The 21,533-nt window shown below is 40.9% G+C and overlaps 1 protein-coding gene across 6 annotated transcripts in view; it reads left to right on the top strand.

Annotated features, from left to right (window-relative positions):
• Positions 1 to 21,533, top strand: part of NHS (NHS actin remodeling regulator) — a 295,749-nt gene that overhangs the window by 234,927 nt on the left and 39,289 nt on the right. Inside the window, exon 1 of one of the 6 annotated variants that reach the window (XM_060770045.2) lies at positions 1,186 to 1,527. The exons of 4 other annotated variants lie outside the window; for them this stretch is intronic. In XM_060770045.2, the coding sequence (XP_060626028.2) occupies positions 1,476 to 1,527 (52 nt within the window). In that variant the 5' untranslated portion in view covers positions 1,186 to 1,475. Of the gene's footprint in view, positions 1 to 1,185; positions 1,528 to 2,741; positions 2,825 to 21,533 lie in introns of those variants that run through there. One more of the 6 variants, XM_060770047.2, reaches the window with a different exon arrangement.

Below are 21,533 nucleotides of genomic sequence, written 5' to 3'. Positions count from 1 at the left end.
ATATTTTCAAAAAGCAATACAGAAATACAGTATTATCTTATCTATGGTGAGATATCTAACTCGCTTTAGCATTACTAGACTTTGAAGAGAAAATGAAGACAACACTACTGTACAGCCTTACATAAGGAAGGGCTCTTTGGCAGAGCATCTGTTCTACATGCAGAAAGCTCTGGGTTCAGTCCCTGGCAGATCTAGCTATGATGGGAAGATACATGCTTGAAACTTGGGGGCCACTGCCTATCAGAGTAAATAATACTGAGCTGGAAAAGACCAATACCAGGACTGGCCCTACTCCTAGGGAGGATGCCACAATAATCTCAGGATAGCAGATATTGAGGCAGCATTTTGGCTCTCCCAGCTGTCCCCTTCTGGCATGCAACTGGTTTCATGGTTCCTAATATATCCTTAATTGGGACATACTCCAATGCCAGTATTCAAGTGGGACCACCCATCCACCTGGCTCCTAGACACAGAAAGGGATAGGGAGGAGAATGTATCTCGGCAACAAAACTTGTAGGGTCAGCTTTGACCAAAGGTAATGTTATTTATTTCAATGGCATGAATAGTTCCATTAGAGTTTTCCTGGTATCCAGGAGGTTCTGAAATCTTAAGAGAAACAAAGGCATAGAATCCATCTTTGAGCTTCACTCAAATGACTTCAATTACATTTACAATCTTTGAGCTTTGCTGATGGTTAACTGGGAGTTTCCACATATGTCTAAATTGGAATTTCCATATTCAAGAGAAGTGGTACAATAGAAGCAGGAAAAAATGGGCTCTCTTCTTTTCTGTTATATATAAAGCTTGATGTATCTCTATCTGAAATGCAAGAAGCAGCAACAATGGAGGTTTAAAAAAAGGAGAGAGGAGAAAATGGCAAGGAAACTGAAAGGAAAGGGGGGAGTAATTAATAACCAGAATATTAATCTCTCTGGCATGGGGTGCAGAGCTATGCAATAAATGAGTGTTTTCCTTCAAAATACTTGCATTTCCTACAGAAATCTCTCAATAGTCTTCACCTATGCATGGAGCCATGTTGAAAATCTGCACTACAGAGCTGGGAGAAAGAAGGTGTGACCCTTTGGAGGCTATTGGACTGCATCTCCCATCAGCCTCAGCCACCATGACCGATGATAAGAGACGGTGGGATTTGTAGGTTCCACACACCTTATCTGGAGAGGGATGGAATAGAGAAAAAAGTGAGGGAGGGGGGAAGAGAGAGTATTAATCAAAGAGATCTGTTACTACGAGCTGAGGTTTTCCTTCTAGATGCAGAGGTTCCCCCTTTCCTGCCAGTGAAACCGCGGCTGCTGTTGCTGCTGCTGCTGTTGCTGCTGCTTGAGTCTCACTGCTGTTGCTGCTGATGCGAGCATCCGAGTGAATGAGAGAGGAGGCAGTACCAAGGAGAGCTGCCCTCCATTAGGCCACTGAGACTTGTCGAGGATGTTTAGTGTTGCCTCCTGGCCACATCAGGGATGGGCACCTCTCAGGATGAGCTCCAGCATTACTCAAGGAGAAGACATGCAGGTATGGCAGGAGGCAGGCGGTGGAGGGGAGGAAGAGAGTGGGTGCCCATAGCAACAAACACAGACCGGCTACCGATGCAGCAGGCCAGGCATGCTTTGTGGCTGGCTGGCTAGCCTGCCTGCCTTGCTACTGAATTGCTAGCTGGAGACAGAGCACTCTAGCAGCAAACACTCTGCAGTGAATTATTTTTAAAGGATGATATTATTATTATTATTATTATTATTATTATTATTTTAGTGGAGTGTGTGTGCATGCGTATGTCAGACAGCTGCCTTCTTGTTCTGTATCCTTGCTGGCCAAAGGATTTTGCTGCAATGTCCTCTCAGCAGATCAGATATGCAGGGAATGCTAAATGCAGTTACAGAAGGATGAATGCCACACGCCTATTCCAAAGGAATATTCTGGAGGGAGCCATGCATTGCTTCTACCTGGGGCCAAGCAAGGCTTGCAGTGGCAGAAGCCCCTCCCCGGGTAACAATTAAAGCTGCTTTCAACAGCACCCTGATCTGACACCTTGCTCTTCAGCAAATGCAGGGTTTTGCAATTCAAGCAATGTGATGACAGGCCTTTGTGTAAAACTACCAGGGAATCAGATTTCTGGATTGCTTCAGTTCAATAGATGACTTCACTGCAGTTAGCTCCCATTCAGAATTATTTTTATCCTACTATCATAGTACAGTTGGAATCCTATTCTGGTGATGTAATATCCAGAGAAGAGGGAAGGTGAGAAAAAAGATAGATTGTAGTTCTGGTGTAGCAGATCTTTAAAATTATACAGAGACACCCCACCCATTCCATAGAAGAAACTGCAACAAAATCCACAAGAGGTTGATTTCCTTCTCTTTCACACAGAGGCTGACATGGTTCTGTAAGGTTTGTATGTAATGAGGTTAGAAGGATTAGGGTTGCTTAAGAGATCTATGGATCTGATGGGGCCTTTTGACAGTGCATTTTTTTCCAAAGCAAATGTACTGCAGTAGACATCAAAGGAAAACATTTCTTATCCTGCTTTGGCATGGACAGGAATGAACAGATGCTGAATCCAGAACTTGGAGAAGTCCTGTTTCATTGACCAATTTGGGAAAGATAAGAGTAACCTCAGCTTTACTCTTTTCTTTTTTGGGCAAGTGTATAAAGGTAAGAACCAGCAAAGGGAGGGAGGTGATCAGCAGTGACGTCATTTTTAACTAATTCCTTGCACAGTTGGGGAATGAAGTTAAAAGGAGGAATAGCTGCAATCTCTGGGTGACTCTAAGCCTTGGCTGGAGAATCTAAATGACTGGGACTTCCCCCAATGGTAATCCATTTTCTTTTCTATATAGACCATTCTTTAAAACCCTTTACTCTGGGTTTAACTCAAATGCCGTTTTAAAAAAAATACTAAAGTTACTTTGATGATATTATTTGCTTGTAGCTTTAAAAAGACACCTTTTTGTTATATTTCAAGTTTTAGTCATAGTGGCCATAACAGTAGTGTGCTGCTGTTTTCTGTGTGAATGTCTGCCATTGCTGGAAGAGTTTAGTATGCAGCATTTATGCTTACTAGTAAGGTATGGAGATGCAAAAGCTGCCAGGCAATGAGAGATATCTGGCATGGGAACATGGTTGCACTTTTCAAACTGAAGATAGACACAAAGATATTCGGGCATTCAAGGCTGAAAATCCGTGAGGAAATGTATGTGGGTGTGTAAAAAAAAAAAAAGAACAAGCAGGAGAATCAGCTTTCACCAGGTTGAAAGAAAAAAATGTAATTTTGAGGTGGTACTCAAAATTACAATAACTGGAACGCCCACGACCAATCAAGCTTATGTGAATACTATCTAATGTAGCCCATTTCTATGAGCTTCTTCCCCTCCTCCATCCATTTTTTTTTTAAAGGCACCGAAGGTGAGACTGTCCTTTGGCTATTCAGCCACACGCCAAGTATCTTTGAGTACTTCGATCTAAAAATAAAAATGCCTGTTATTATTGTTATTTTATGAAAATGTCATACAGGGTAGATTGATAGAGCCAAGATGGTGGGCAGTTGTTAACAGGGTCTTTTCAGTACCTCTGCCCCTTTTGATGATTTTTTTTATTAAGAGAGGTGTGTTGTTGCCATTCAATAAATATTACTTAGATAGACATGGAAGCTTTTAAAATCCTTCTGTAAACTTGATTTTTTTTAAAAAAAAATACACACACTAGTATCTTTATGCTATTTCTTCCTCTTGCTTGTGGAGGTATACACCCTTGCTTTCTTGCTCTGCAAAGACACAGAGCTGACTTACAGAACATAGTAGGATTTTTGATGCTGCTTACTAGGAATCCCTGATATATCTGTTACATAAAATGCTGTTCCATTCATGATGGCAGCAGTGAGAATGAAGTTACGAGGGTGGGTTCACGTCTCTCCTTTTCCCAGGAGTGCAACATATACATATACATGCATATACATATACATATACATACACACACACACACACACACACACACACACATATATATATATATACACATACACACACACACTATGGAAGAATAACAATAAGGATAAAGACTGACAAAGCCTATCATGCCTGTGCAAATATTGGAAGTGCTTTGAAATTAAATGCCACCAATGATGAGGATGAGCTTTGCAGTGAGTATCATCATGTCAGTAGCTCGTGCCGTAGGAAACTCTTCCGTCTGCAGTATGGTGCATTGTACGACAGGGAGTGGATGCCCCCTAAGTGTTCCCTATTCATATCCTCAGTTGCCCTTGGAAGATAAAACAGCATTTGAGGTGGTTATTTCACTATGTAGCTTTCTTGATTCTAAAATCACCCTTATATCCAGGCATACATGCTTAGTCATTCTTGGTTATTATAACAGAAACAATGAGAAAGGGGGGGGGGGTGATTGTGTGATTGTTCAATGGCAGAGGGCAGGACATGCATGAGAATGAAGAAAGCGTACAGTGGCATCTGGAAACACCTACTTCTTTCATGCTGGATTGCTCTTTTCTATTTTGCATATGCTAGTTTATTTTTTGTAAAGCCAGATATTGATGTCCTTGTGATCTTAATACCTCTGATGTATAAATGATCTCTTAGATTGCATTCCTGAAAAAAAGTTGTGCATTGTATGAAGATATGGCATATGGGTGGTTCACATGGAATTATTATTTTTACTGTATTATGAGGAGTATAGCATTAACATTAATAAGAATTGCTTCTTTAGCTACACCTCCCAGCCCTTGGCCACATTGACCAAGGGATTCAGGGAGTTGTAGTCCAAAGAAGTCAGCTCCATAACTTCTGCATTAGGTGATGTTCTCCCATAGTTGTGATGCTTTGTATCTTGCACACAATCTCCCACTAGTGCATCTAGTTTATCATCATCTACCATGACTAGTAATAGATCTCAAGGATTTTAGGCAATGAGCATCCTTAGTCTAACCAGAAGATGGCATGCTCTGAACTGGGGTTGATTTGAATGCAAAGCACCTGGAACTGTGGCCTTTCATGGGAATATATCTGCTCTCCACAAATCACTTCAGGGTTGCCATGAACACTTTCTGGGCTGTGACTCTGTTTGGGTAGGAGGAGAAAAATGAATAGGACCAAGAAAGCACTTCTGAATTCTATAGCCACACAACCCCTGCCAAACAAGCAATCAGTTCACTTCTAACTTCACTAGAAAGTAACTTCACCTTTAGGCAGAATGGGACAGTCTTAGTCATGTTGAATCTCCTTATGGAAAGAAAAGCAAGGTACCAATAAACATAATAAATAATAATTATTTGCAGGTAGCAGATTTTGCAAAAGGCTTATAATGATTAAATATTTTGCTTTATGTTATTGAATGTTTAGGGTACCTATCTGGAACGGCAAAATGTCCTGGCTCATGAACCACGATCATTTGGCTGGGTTTGGATGCTACGTAGCTTGACTGGAACATCAAGATTGAGGAACCATTTATTGCTCTGCCTCCAGAAGCAAAATTTGAGGGTGGGGGTGATGTGGCATCCTCCCCTCATGTTATGAGCCTGGCTGATGTAACCTAACAAATGTAATTTTTGTTCTATTATATTTAGAATGACAATGACTGTCTCCGGCGGTTCCATTCTTGGCTGTTAAAACTAGTTTACAGCATAGAAGAATTCTGGGAAGTGTTTCCAAGCTCCACACTGAAGTTCCAAATCTTTCCAATTTGCTTTTTCATAACCCTCTTGAAGGAAACAAATATGCATATTGGCATTTGTGTATATTGGTTATGGCTAATACGGATTATTGTTCCAACACCAATTGCACCATCAGTGTGGCACTTACAAGGAATATAAAAAACACAGAAATAGAAAAAGTCAGAAGACCTGAATGTGAAAAAAGAAATGGGGAAGCAAGTCTTAGGATATGCACACTGGATACACTGAGAGCAAGTGCAACTCATTGCTCTGGAAGACAAGACGTTCTAGGTCAAAGGCTTTGCAAGGGGACATTAAAGGGGATATACCTATTTACAACATAGCTCAAGATGTATGCGTCTGTTGGATCATGGTGTCATCAACTTGTTGGAAAAGCCTATTCACTGCATCTAGGGAAGGAATAGCCTATGTCTTTTTTAGAATAATCATTATACTAAGAATGGATATATCAAGACAAAATGACCCTTTTATATTGTGCACTGAAATTGACTGGACTGGCAGCTGCACCTTATTTCAGCATGGGCTGTAGGTTAGAGTCTTTCGCAGACCTTAGGCCAGGCTAGATAGATTATTCAGGATTAACTATGTATACACACAAGTCTGTGCTTCAAGGGAGAAAAATGGGCAGCTAGCTCAGGTGTAAGAGGTCCTGCTTGAGGCCAGTCACACTCTGCCTAGTGCAGTGATTCTCGAGCTGTTATTTCTATCTGGGTGTTTTGGACTACTACTCCCAGAAATCTCTTCCAGTTTACCAGCTGTTAGGATATCTGGGAGTTGAGGGCCAAAACATCTGGGGATTCACAGATTGAGAACCACTGGCCTAGTGGTAGGAGTAGCCTCAGCCATGCAGCCACCAGCCATAGTTGACTGGAGTAAACCTTATTCAGTATGCCCCCAAATCTATGGGAAGTACATTCCAAGACATACACACAGAGAGACACACACACCCCAGTGTATAGCTGAGCTCACAGAGAAGAGCAAACCCTTTATTTTAAGAATACTGGAGCATGAGCAAACCATAGCTAGAATCACAGATGAAGACCTAAAGAGGCTCACAAACACTTCCAGGAGGGAACTAAAAAGAATGTTTTGGAACATGGGCAAGTGAAACCGTTGATATTGAGCCAGTGGATAAGGGTGCCGTACTGTATAAACTGAACAGAGGTAGAGCTGTTATTCTAAGCTCTGCTTGATATGAAACAATTATTAACCTTTTATTTGTTGGAGCCTCCTGCTACACACTCTCTCTCTCAGACTTTATTTTACCCATTTGCACTCAAACAATTCCCAGTCTTAATTAGCAGGTTTTAACTAATATGGTGAGGAGGAGGAGGGCTGTCTGCTCCTGTCACTTTCCCATTCCCACAGGATACCTTCTAGTAGGCCTATTTCACTCAGAATAGCTGTGTTTGTCATTATGTAGCCCGTGGTGAAAACTCCCATCTCCAAATGTATAGACAAGGTCTTTCTAAAAAATGAAGTGATGACACACACAACACATGAAAAATACAGGTGTGTCAAACAATCTTTATATAGCAAGGAAGGAGTGAAGAAGTAAATATTAATCATGTTATTCAAGCTCCAAAAATAGCCACTTTTTATTTAATCTGTAATTCTGGAAGCAAAATAAATGGGAGGAATAGGATTATCATGGGACAATACCTGATGCATTTATTTTCTTCTCCATGTTTTCCCTATATGTCCTGATATTATTTAGTTATTTGGGGTTCTTTTACCCTGCCCTTCTCACCCCGAAGGGGACTCAGGGCGGCTTACAAAAGCAAAGGCACAATTTGATGCCTGCATCATAAAAACAATCATACACAAAATTACATCAATACACAGTTAACAACAAATATACATTATAACCATAAAATCAATAAAACCAAATACAAACCCAATTTCTCCTCTTACATGGTCAGCGTTCGCTACTCATAGATCTAGTTTTACGTTCCACTTCATCAATCCTGCTGGTCTTACTCGCCTGGTTGTCTGATTTAATTGCCGGAGTGTCCAAAGGCCTGGTCCCATAACCAAGTCTTCACCCTTCTCCTAAAGGCGAGGAGGGATGATGATGCCCTGATTTCCCCTGGGAGTGAGTTCCACAGGTGAGGGGCCACCACTGAGAAAGCCCTGCTCCTCGTCCCCACCAGCCTCACTTGTGACAGTGGTGGGGTCGATAGCAGGGCCTCCCCAGATGATCTCAGACTCCGAGGTGGGACGTAAAATTATTACAGCCCACCATCTACCATAGGGAATGCCTTCTAAATATTGAATAGTATCTCCCATCATCCCTAACTCTTGGCTGCACTGACTGCTGGGACCTGGAGTCTACCAATATTTGAAGCACCTCAGATTTCTACCCTTGCTCCATAGGAATGTAATACTTTGTCAGATGGGACAAGCTGGGGAAAAATTAATTTGTAATCTATGCACATAAAGCCTACTAATGAAAACTGAAAACTAAAATGGCAGCGGATAGGAGGCATAGTCATTCCATTAAATCCACTGAAAGAACAACTCTGAAAGTTTTGTCTTCTGCCTGAAATTTCCAGCTGGTCATTATAAGAACTATTATAGAATCATAGAATCATAGAATCAAAGAGTTGGAAGAGACCTCATGGGCCATCCAGTCCAACCCCCTGCCAAGAAGCAGGAATATTGCATTCAAATCACCCCTGACAAATGGCCATCCAGCCTCTGCTTAAAAGCTTCCAAAGAAGGAGCCTCCACCACACTCCGGGGCAGAGAGTTCCACTGCTGAACGGCTCTCACAGTCAGGAAGTTCTTCCTAATGTTCAGATGGAATCTCCTCTCTTGTAGTTTGAAGCCATTGTTCCGCGTCCTAGTCTCCAAGGAAGCAGAAAACAAGCTTGCTCCCTCCTCCCTGTGGCTTCCTCTCACATATTTATACATGGCTATCATATCTCCTCTCAGCCTTCTCTTCTTCAGGCTAAACATGCCCAGTTCCCTAAGCCGCTCCTCATAGGGCTTGTTCTCCAGACCCTTGATCATTTTAGTCGCCCTCCTCTGGACACATTCCAGCTTGTCAATATCTCTCTTGAATTGTGGTGCCCAGAATTGGACACAGTATTATTTGAAAACTATTGCCCTCCCCATTCCACTCTCTGGTTGTACCCATTTTTTAAAGATTGCAACCTTGTGGAATAGTGGTTGTCCTGTTTATATTAATTATGTTGAAGCTCTTCTCAAAGGCTTTTCAGATAAAGAACAATATAGAACCCTTTAAAACAAGAATGGGCAACTGTGGAAGGCTAGACAACTTGGAGAACTTGGAGGATATAATTCCGACACCATATCCCATACAAACTCCCGCAAAAATAATTGTTTGGCTTCCAAATTCCATCTGGAGATATATTCACAGTGTTCCTGAGTCTTCCTGAACCTTGAGAGGGCATTTTGGGTCATTTTGAAACCCTTAAAATATCGTTTTGTCCTCCGAGGAAGTCCAGGGGGATCCAAACATGACTGAAATCATTTGAGGCAAATATGTGTATGTGTGTGGCTTTGGCAGCCACGGAAAACAACCTAGGAGGCAACATTCAACCTGCAAGACCACACTTTTCTAATATCCTGTTTTAAACAAACAAACCATTATGAAGGATCTAGATCAGTGGTTTTCAACCTGTGGGTGCCCAGATGTTTTGACCTTCAAATCCCAAAAATCCTAACAGCTGGTAAACTGGCTGGGATTTTTGGGAGTTGTAGGCCAAAACTCCTGGGGACCCACAGGTGGGGAACCACTGATCTAGATGGAAGAGGACCTTCTAGAAGCATTATTGTGCAATCAAGATTCCAGTCATATGGACTCTTTACTGGGTACTGGAGACTGTGTTGAACAATAAATGGGAAAGGTAGCATGCCTCAAAGTCAGGCAAAGGGGAGAATTAGTTCCTTGAGTTTGGTGGGGCTGGGACTTGCAGGGGTGAGGCAACAGGACTTTTTGAATAGTAGGGATTATGATGTCGTCTACCAGCCTCGTCAGGCTTCCTTGTTTCCACATAATTTAGCTGCAATCTTCACAGTGGTTGGAAAGAACACCAATTATCTCAGTAACAATATGTTTTCCTGTCCCTTTTTAAAGGATTTCCTTATTATAAATCAAAATACATTTAGCTGGCTTGGTCATTAAGACATAATAGCGTTAGAAAATACCTGCTCTTGATTATGAAAACTCATACAACAGGCTTCTTGAGAAGCATAGCTTGGGTTCCAAAACCTTGCAGTGTTGCCTATGGACACTGAGTGCCTGCACTTCAAAGTTAACCACTACATCCCTGATGGTACTTGTCTAATAGACACCCATGTGATTTCTTTCCTTCTGCTCCTGACACTCATTCATACTAGGTAAAGGTAAAGGTTTTCCCCCTGACATTAAGTCCAGTCGTGTCTGACTTTGGGGGCTGGTGCTCATCTCATTTTCTTTTCCTACTTAAAACTAATCTTAAAATCCTAGACTTCTTAGCTAGATAAATATAACATCTTCAACCTATGGTATATCTGTTGTCTGAGGAGTCACAATTGCTAGGTTTACAGGAAGAAGCAATCATTGACAAAATAAGAGACACCAGCCATATTACATCAATACTGAGATCCTTCTAGGCTAGGGTGGGGGAGATGAATCCTTGCTGTTATTGCTAATAAATTATTTTAATCTGATCAGATTTTAATAACGATCGAAGGTTAGAGAAAATCATACATAATTTAATTTATGACAAAACTGATGAATGTGTAGCCCTTTAAACATTGTTGGATTGTAATTCTCATCAACATTAGGCAGTGTAGCCAATTGTGGGGGCTGATAGAAATTGTAATGCAATAGCATGTGTCTCCCAATTCTGGTTTATAAAAAGAAGACAGCATTAAGTCTGTAATCTTGTAGCCATTTAAATGAGAATAACAATAAAACCATTATGCTTCATACTGTGTTTCTTGTTTGTATACCCCTTTGTGCATGTAGTTCTGAATAGTAACTAAAAATATTTTTAAACTTGCAGTTCTACACAAATTTAAATCCCATTGGACTCTGATATGTATCTGTAATTGAAAATATATGCAGATGTGCTATAAACAAAAGTAGGTCCCTTAAATTTACCAGAGTTCACTTTTAAGTAATCATTGAGGAGATCGCACGTCTCAACTCTGGCTGTGCACTGTCCCCTGATCTGCTTTTCAACTGATCAGGAGCACCTCCATCTAGTCTGGTTTAAGTTTCATGTTGTTCACCTGTCCATTATGGATGGCAGATATCAGTTTGGGACTAAACAGCTTCTTTGATTTGTGGTGTAAAGGAATAACAGAGTTGGATGTCATTCACATGCCAATAGCAACTAATCCCAAAACTGTAGGTAGCCTCTTCCTCTGGTTTCATCTTTATTCTAGATAGAACTTATCCCTGAAGCACCTTGCAGGCCAATGGCCAAGGATCAAGCAGGAGTCATCCAGCACAACCTTCCAGAAGAAGTTGAACCACTGCAAAATAGTGTCCCTGAAAAAGATGCCATGGTCCATGATATTCAAAGCTGCCAAGGAATACTTCAGAACTAACAAGGGAATACTCCTCCTGTCTAGCTCCCAGTATAGGTCATCCACCAAGGTGATGAAACATGTCTCTGTCCCATAACCAGGCTTGTAACTAAATTAAAATGGATCTAGATAATCCATCTCATCCAGAAACCCCTGGAGCTAGGAGACTATCAGACTATCAGAATCTTGCCCAGAAACATAATGTTAAAAGACTGGTCAATAATTATCCAGAATATGAGTTTTTACAATATCTTGGCTTTATAATGGCCTCCTTCAGGTAAGCAGCAACTCTATCTTGTTTTAGTCAGACATTTACCATTTTCTTTACCCAGTCAGCCATTCCCCTTCTATATTTTTAATAAGCTAGGAAGTACATGGATCTCATCTACATGGGGTGGCTTTCACCTCTCCAAGAATCATGTTCACATCTTCAGGTTGTACAATCTGAAAAGCACTCATCATCACTGGACAAGCACACACCAAAGTTTCATCTGCTGGATCTTAACAATTGTAGCAATCCAACTAAGAGCAGATCTAAGCAATTTCATCTGCAAAATGCTAGGCAGGTTATTCATGGTGGGCTGTTGACAGTCTAGGTTTTCCCTTCTTGGGCCTGTATGTGCCCTTGAAACAGCTATGTGTTTAAGCTCCTGTGCCATTGAAACAGCTATGCCAGTTGACTACGTCCAGATGAAAATCAATATAATATTATATTATTTTAATACATACTGGCATAAAATATATTCTGAAAAATAATAAGGATTTAATTATATCCCCCTTTTTTGTTTTTATTGGTTAACTTGAAATTGTCATTGCTAAAAATATAAAGGAAAAAGTGCCTACTGAAGTCAAGATTTACTTAAAGCAAAGAGACAAGAGTGCCATTCATTTCAAGATATTCCTTTGTCAGAAGATTGAGGGCTGTATGTCTGTCACTTGATAACTGAAGTTGTGAATTGCCTTCACTGAAAGGTGTTGTGTTTGAAGTGATATTAAACCTCTGTGATTTATCTGCAACATTTTGTACATGTGTATCTTGCACAGTGAAGATACACTGACAAAATGCAGACTCCTGCTTTGTCTCCTAATTGCTTCAATTTAAAGACCCCCTATTATTTGCCAAAAGCATACCGCACAATCACCCATATCCATGAAGGATATATACCTAGATTTTGTGTAGATGTGTAAAACTACAAATAATAGTGCTTCCTATCATTCTCAATGGTGTGAATGTTGGAGATACTTCAAAAAGGGTATAGCATGTTCAGGAAGCCCATTGGTAAGTGAAACTGTATATCAATTCCATAGATATGAGGGTCATACTGAATTCTTACTAGGTGCAATACATGCCTGTATGACACAATTTGGCTAGATGCACTAAAATACAGATGACATGAGTTTTTAATATTAGGTAAAAATAGGGGAAACACATGCTAAACTACTGGATAGAAAATTGAGCTCTTTTCAGGAGCACTGAACTTTTCCTTAATTATCAGAAAAGACACTTTCCTTTTTTCTCCAGATTGCATGCTCGGTATTCTGTTGGTGATATATTCAGTTATATAGCTCATTAAACCCATGCTATGTGCTTCACTGGACCTTGAGGAAGAAGGCATCAAGTTCTTCCTTCAATGACCACCTACCTTGGTGTGCCACAATATCTGGGAGCCACCAGGAGCTGCTTTGCCTCCCTAGCCACTGCTTGTCTATAGACATGTACCCAGTCTATTTCCAACTTGAGGAAAAAACAGAGTTATGTTGAGGGCACCCCAAGGGAACCAGCTTTTCGAAGTCTTGTAAGGATGGTGGATGGCAGAGATCTGTGCTCCACCAGTATGATGGTCGAAGCATCCTACAGAACGGATCATTAGACAGACCTCATTTTAATTGCCGCATTCTTTATAACCAATGAAACATCCAAGGACATATTGCCATTGTCATTTTGATGACCATTTTGCCAAAATAAAAATTACGGGCCTCTGTGTGTGTGTGTGTGTGTGTGTGTATTGGTAAGTTGGCAACGATTTTGGGAGTTGAAGTCCAAAACATCTGGAGGTCCAAAGTTTTCCCATGCCTGATCTAGTCTCTGTGTAGGGTTACATACTTTCCATGATACATGGCAGCTGGCAGTTCTTGAATTGGAGCCCTTGCTGCAAGCTTTCAAACTTAGGATATCTTTGGGATCGAGGCAAATGTGGTGTTCTGTCAGTCAGTTAATGCCTGTTTATCTGCAGAAGTAGAGCAACACATGGAAAGTTTTCTCTGTAGGCAGTTTCCTTGTTATCTACTGGTAGTCCAATGAAACCAAGGAGAGCCCTGACACAGTGGTGACCCTGCTGAAATTCTTTCACAGCCTCTGCTTTGGGAAAGGCTGTTTCGCTCCCCCGCTCCTTGTTTGTGCCAACATTTGTATTTGATCTCTCACTGGTTGTCAGTAATACGCCAGGACCCGAAAGAAGCCGCCTTCACTTGTCCTGAGTGATCAAAGTCTCTTTGCAGAATTACGTGGGGGTTTCTTGGCTCTGTTACATAACAAAGCAAAAACCTGCCACTTAAAATGACAGCTTCAAATTTCTCGAAGAAGGAAGAATGATAGGAAGGGATTGCTCCAGTTACTTGAAGAATATAAAGAAGACTGGAAGAGAGAGAAAGATGTGCTCTGGTGTTCATTTCATGCTGGCCTTTGAAAGGAAAAAATGAAATGCTGCAGTTTTATGCATAGAAACCAGAAAGCCCACTTTGGCACATCACGTGCTTTCAGCAGTCCTGGGAATTATGCCGGAGTTCTCCTCTGGTTTTCAATTTTGCTTAGTAAGCTGCTTTCTTAGACAGATTTGCTTTTGCATGTATCCAGACTCGGCTCGAGGAGAGAGTATCACAGCACATGCATTATTGATTATTCCAGACATATATTAATAGATAAGCATGTTGCGGTACTTCTCGGCGTGTTCTGTCACAACGCGTTAGACTGGATGAGCTGCAGAAGGTTTTGTTCTTAATGGAAGATGGTCCATTTTTTAAGATGGGAGATTTTGCCTGTCATGGGGATGGGTGTACACAGGGATCTATTGCACACATCTGCAATGTACATGCAGCTGAAAGGTCTTTTTTTTATCCTGAATTCTCACTTGGGGGTTAGAAGGGCAAATCCATTAGAGAAACACCTTGCCGTTGCTCTTTCTCTTACCACTCCCAGTTGGCAAAGTGCTTCTGTGCTCCACTTCCCCAACTTGAACCTTCCTTTCTCACTCAAGTAATCTAGGGCATGGAGTGGAGAAGACAAGAAGATGGGGGAAGCAGAGCAAAATAAATGACTTATTGTGGAGCTTTCTAGGAATGAGGCCTGCTTGTGCCTCGGATAGGTGTTTCCTGGCTTGAATAAAGCCTGGGGAACAATTTAGGCTCATGGCAAATCATAGGTAATTGAGAATGGAATTTATATTACAGGTGCCAACTTGAAGATGGACATATTGGTGATGTGAACAGCATTGTAGAGCAGGCAGGCCCTCTTTTTAATGGTTTAGTATGCAGAAGGTCCCAAGTCCAGTCCCTTTGATTGGAAATGATAACTATAGGTAGTGTAACCTGTGATCTGAGAGAGATGCGTCTAGTCAAATCTTGTAAATACACTCCTACAGTCCCACCACTGACATAATCCTGCTGGGTGAGATGGAGTCTTGGAATTGTTCATTTTGTTCATTTATTCAGTCATTTCCGACTCTTCATGTCCTCATGGACCAGCCCATGCCAGAGCTCCCTGTCGGCCGTAACCACCCCCAGTTCCTTCAAGGTCAATCTGGTCACTTCAAGGATCCCAGACATCCATCTTGCCCTTGGTCGGCCCCTCTTCCTTTTTCCTTCCACTTTCCCCAGCATAATTGTCTTCTCTAAGCTTTCCTATGTCCTCATGATGTGGCCAAAGTACTTCAACTTTGTCTCTAATATCCTTCCCTCCAATGACCAGTCAGGCTTTATTTCCTGAAGTATGGACTGGTTGGATCTTCTCACAGTCCAAGGCACTCTTAGAACTTTTCTCCAGCACCACAGTTCAAACCCAATTCTGACAAGATAGCGGCCCTCCTAGTCAGTCGGAAGGCTGATCAGAGTATAGGGTTACAGCCTGTGTTAGATGGCATTACACTCCCCCTAAAGACACAAGTCTGCACTTGGGTGTTCTCCTGGAGTCATCACTGAACCTGGAGGCCCAGGTGTCAGTAGTGGCCAGGGGAGCCTTTGCACAATTAAAACTTGTGCACCAGCTGTGTCCTTACCTTGAGACGTCTTATTTGGCCACAGCGGTCCATGCCCTTGTCACATCCAGACTGGATTACTGTAATGTGCTCTATGTAGGCCTGTCCTTGAAGACCATTTGGAAGCTTCAGCTGGTTCAAACATCTGCGGCCAGGCTGCTCATTGGAGCGCTGTACAGGGAACAGCCAACCCCGCTGTTGTGGCAGCTCTACTGCTACCAAGCACAATTCAAGGTGCTGGTTTTAACCTTTAAAATCCTGAAGGTGCAGACCCAACCTATCTGTCCGATCACATTTCCCAATATGAGCTTGCCCGAACCCTGCAATCTGCTGGAGAGGCCCTGCTGTCTGTCCCATTCCCGTCTCAAGTACGACTGGTGGGACCGAGAGAGAGTGCCTTCTCAATGGTGGCACCTCGACTCTGGAATTTCCTCCCTAAGGACATCAGAATGGCTCCCTCCCTGCTTTCCTTCAGAAAGCAAGTAAAACCTTTTCTCTGGAAGGGAGCTTTTGGGGAAGAAATAATTATGTCAAATGGCAATGGATTCCAGCTATGGCAATGAGATGGTGCTGGTTCTTAATATAGCTGTTTTATTTATTTATTTACAGTATTTATATACCGCTTTTCTCACCCCTAGGGACTCAAAGTGGTTTACACATAGATAATGGCAAAAATTCAATGCCTTACAACTACAATAGTAAAACCACACTTTAAACATAAATCATATTAAAAACAGTACATCAACAAATATGAAAACAGTTATTAAAACCAGAAAACAATCTCATCACTTGAGTCGCCGTTCCAGTCCTTGCCCCATTAAAAGCTACATATATCTATTGTCTGAAGGCCTGGTCCCAGAACCATGATTTTAATTTTTTTTCTAAAGGTCAGGAGTGAGGGAGCAGAACTTACCTCCTTTGGGAGTGTGTTCCATGGGGGGGGGGGGGGGCACAGCCGAGAAGGCCCTGCTCCTTGTCCCTGCCAGCCGCATTTGCGCTGTTGACGGGAGCGAGAGCAGGGCCTCCCCGGATGATCTTAAATTGCGAGGTGGGATTTAGGGGCAGATGCGTTCGGACAAGTAAGCTGGGCCCGAACCATATTTAATACTGTTTTTATCATGTACTGTTATTTTATATAAGGTGTTAAAATTTTTGAGTGTTTGATTTATATGTATTTTGAGTTTGTATTGTCTTTGGTTTGAACAGCACCAATTTGTTTCCAAGTATCAGCCGCTCTGAATCCCTCAATGAGGGAGAGAGGGTGGAGTATAAAACAAAGTAAATAAATAATAAAATAAATAAGTGCATTACAGGAATGTTGATGTATTTTTTTTAAAAAAAAACATATCAAGTGGGGTGTGCAAGGGCCGCATCTCAAAGTCCTCTCCAGAGCCTGGGTATATCCCATCACTGATACTTGCCCATCCCTGAAGTATACCACACTGGACTATTAAAAAAATTGGGTCAGAATTATCTTTCCAGTGATTAGAGTCCCTACACTTGCAATGATTCCTTGATAGACTGTCACTCATGTATTCATAAAGAATTGTAGATAGGCCCTTGTTTCAGAAAAGAGTAAGAAAACCATGAAAGGACAACAGGAAGTATTCTGCCCCGGTGTTTATTTATTTATTTATTTTTGTCTCTCTCCTTTCCTGTAATATTTTTCTCTTCCTGCAAAATTGTCAGAGTTCCTGCCAGATTAGCTTCAATGCATATTGCAGATATATGGTGAATACGTGCCAAAATGACAGTGGACCAGCACCAGAAATTCACCCCACTTGTTCCACTTCCATCTTGTCCTGGATTTTCCCAGCTTCTCAGACTATCCTTTCCATACTTAGATTCTCTCTTCTCATCCTCCCTTGCCAGACCATCACTGGGCTTCACTTGCTGGCATGTGAATGAATGTAACGTAACAACTCTTTCTACATGTGTGTGTTTCATTGTCTTTAGATTGGGCCACATTACTGACTCATGCCCTGGTGTGTTAAACTATATAAGAACCACATTTCAGTTCATTTGTTTATTTATTTATTTATTTACCTTACTTATATACCGCTGTTCTCAGCCCGAAGGCGACTCACAGCGGTTCACAACAAATACGAACAGCAAAAATTCAGTGCTACAGTATAGAAAGTTAACAACCTAACACATTACACAATTAATAAACAGTTACTACAATACCCATTCACTGTCGTCTCGTCATCAAAAACATGTTCCAGATTCGTCATCCATTGTTCCATTCCAGTGTACATTAACCAATCATTTAGTCACGTCTGGCGGAGGGAGGTGTGCAGCCATTGGGGTGTTGGGCTGGCCCCTTGTTCTTTGGGATCTTTCATGTTCTTGGTGTATTCAGTCAGTCTTCTGAAAAAGACATCCCTTTAGAAGAGAAAGATGGCTCTTCTAAAGGTTTTAGGAGTGTCAAGATTTTCAGAGGATCTAAGCCTAACTCATTTGGATCCAAACTCAGGTGCTAAAGTTTTCTTAAAACCCCACATCTTGAGAGGATAAAGGGAAAATTTGCTTTATGTTGAACTTTAGCTATCAAAAATAGATATCCTCACAGCCATTAAACATAACGCACCCTTTCAGCAAGTGTTTCCAGCTGTTGAATAGAATGGATCATAAGCACAACTGATATGAGCAGCTGTTTTCTGTTGCAGTTTGCTTCCTTTATAACTCTCCGTAAAGCGTCTTTAGACTGTGACTCTAATTTAAGACAGAAACAGACCCCAGAAGATCATTGGCTGTTGTTTTGAAAGTGTTTTCAATGCCTTGTTGCTATGTGTTTATGCTTTTTGCTATTATATTAACAATTTTCTATATGATAGCATTGTTAATCAATTAAATTAACTAATCAATCTTGTTTTGGTGGGATATGTGGCTTTATATGGGGATTGACCACTTGTACTTCAGGGGTTTCACATTCCTAGTATATTCAGTCAGGAATGTTTTTGCTATATTTTATACCCTTCTTACATTTGTCGAGGTTAGGGATATTACACCCCCACAACAACGGGGAAACCATGAATAAAAAAACCATTTTTTAAAACCTGGATAAAAACACCTCTCTAGGGATCTCTAGGCCCTCCATCACAACTCTGGTCAGCTTCCATTGAAGTTGACCATAGAATCATGCTGGAAGACTTCACAAATACTTAGAAAAGCACTTTGTGTAGACATTTATAGATACCGTAATGCAATTCTGTGACCAATTTCCACCTGAAGTTGACCATGGAGTCATATTGAGGGAACTTTGCAGTTACTACAGAAAACATATCCTCAAAAGTCAAATTTGCAAATGTAGAGGACCAGCTTATCATTTTAGTGGTTTAACATGCAGGCCACTTTGGATCCCATATAGGAGAAAACTGAGATAACAAATTACTTAAATAAATTCATAGCAGGAATAATTGCATCTAAAAAAATTAAACTGAGGTATAGGACAAAATAATAAGGTAATGTGTACAGTCCACTCTGAGCAGTTCTACAGAGGCATCTCTTATGGGCAGAAATGACCAGGGGCCTTGTTTAGTGAATCCACTCAGGGCAGGACTTGGAGAAATATTTTTAAAATATTTCCAAGATGATTGGAAAATTAGTTCCTGGATAGATGGGAATATGTGCGAAATTAACTTATGTTTTGCACAGAAAATACAGTATAATATAATTGTAATCACCATGGGAGAAGTATCCACAATTTCATTCATCTGTGTCCAACAACATATTTCCTTTGTAGGCATTTTCTGGATCCTCCAGAATAACTCTATGCTATTCTTTGGTCAGAAGTCTTTTGTTTCTAAGGAGTTCAGCATTATCTGCTGTTCCTCATAAACGCACGAAATCCAGAAACAGATCCCCATGAGTCACATCTTATTTCTTTTCTGCATTTGTATGTTGAAAACAACTATGTACAATAAGTTGTAAACTGTGAATAGTCATCAGAAATGATGGTTTTCAAAGATTTTCTGCCAGCGGGAAATATGATTGGTGAAAAAGCTGGTGCATGTGCTGTTTTTCAAGCAGTATTTTGTTTACATCAGACCAGAGCCCAAGAGGTGTAAGAGCAATCCAAATTTGAGTTAACATTTGGAAGGGTACAGAAAGGATAACTTACGGGGGAAGGTGAAAGAAGAACAGGACCCCAAGGCTCACCTTGGTGAAAAACATGGTTTTCATTAGGTCTGAACGTTATTTATGTATGCATTTCATAGATGGAATTGAGTTGGTTCCCCCAACACCCAATTAGGTAGCAGTCTACCTTTAACAACTTGTTTACCATGTTCTCCAAAAATGCTTTCAAAAAAATATAAATCCCTGCTGTTTTGTTTTATTTTTTCCCTTGTAGATATTGAAAAACCTGTTCATTTCAAATACCAGTGAAAGTTTACACACATACATATATGCATATATATACACACACACATACATGTACGCACACGCACACATCATTTGCTTGATTTAGTAAGTAAAGGTTAAGAAACTAAAGGGGGAAGGGGAGAGAATATGCAAAAGTCTAGAAAAGCAGACAAAGCCGTGGGGGGAAACCCCTTAGATCTATCAAAATAAATAGAGCAGAAATCTTTCTTGCTGGCCTTTGTGTTGTTATTATTAGAACAAACCATGCCTGAATGAACCAAGCCATACTACCTTCAAGCATCTATATGCAGCTTCGCTACAGTATGTTATACTTACTTACTTTTTTATTTTTTGAGTGAGAAAACTGAGAGAAAAGGCAGTGAACGATGGGTGTAATGAGCAGGAATGGAAAGCTATAAAAATCTCATTTTCTTTATAATCACAAGTTCCATATAATTTTCAGCTGCAGCATGATTAGAGGACAATGGTCAGCATTCACAAAACAGATACTTCTTGGCATGCTGTGCGTTGCTCATTGTTGTGCCTATTTTCATATCCTATGCGTTGGATACTTTTTCCTCCACATACCACTCTGAAACTGTTTTCAGAAGCATTTTCTGAGAGGTTTTCACTCCAGGCAAGGGCACAGAATCATTGGCCCTCCAGATATGTTTACCAGCAACCCTCAACAGGACCACCCAGCATAGCCAGTGGCAAAGGATTATGGGAGTTGGTAGTCCAAAACAGCTGGAAGACCAAAGGCTCTCCATGCCTGACCTAAACTCACACAGTTATAACACAATGACCACAATTCCATCAGTCCCATCCTGTGGAACCCTGGCATTTGCAGTTAAGGAGTGGTGCTTCAAATTCATTATCAGGGCTCTGATAGCCTGTTACAGCACTGTACTTAATTCCTGGCCCCCTCATGTTTTGAGTTTGCACTAGCCTTGGCCCGGATTTTTAATTGCTCTGTATAGGCAGGATTATTTTTAATAATAATAATAATAATAATTTTAATAATAATAATAATTTTATACTTATGTTTTGTTAATGTTATGTTATGCTGTTTACTTTGTATGTTTTGGTGATGTCACTTGGAAACCGCTCTGAGGATAGAGCGGTATATAAATAAAGTTTTATTATTATTATCTCTGTTGCTTCCCCAAACTACAAATCCCAGGATTCCATAGCATGTTGTCATGGCAGTTAAAGTGGAATGATAAAGTTGTAATTGTGTGCTGTGAAACTTAGATTTTGACAAGATATAAATGCTTCTCAAACCAATTTATTATTTATTTACTTTGCTTATATACCGCTGTATCTCAAGCCCGAAGGCGACTCACAGCGGTTCACAAACAGTAAAAACAGTAGAAACAGCAGTAGTTCCATACAACATATAACAATTGACTTAACACATTATCCATAAATTACCAATAAGCAATGACAATGCACAATTATTACAAAAAACAACCGTACCCAATTTTCTCATCATCCAAGCGTAGTCCAGGTTCGTCGTCCATTGTTCCATTCCTATGTTCCATTACCAGATTGCACTAAATTACTCAAACGCCTGCACAAACATCCAGGTCTTCACCTTTTTGCGGAATACCATTAGAGATGGTGCCAGTCTAATGTCCGCAGGAAGGGCGTTCCACAGCCGAGGAGCCACCACCGAG

Source organism: Anolis sagrei, chromosome 3 (genome assembly GCF_037176765.1).
Source record: "Anolis sagrei isolate rAnoSag1 chromosome 3, rAnoSag1.mat, whole genome shotgun sequence".
Lineage (NCBI taxonomy): Eukaryota > Metazoa > Chordata > Lepidosauria > Squamata > Dactyloidae > Anolis > Anolis sagrei.
Note: the sequence above shows the minus strand (reverse complement) of the source record. Positions and strands in the feature narration are given on the sequence as shown.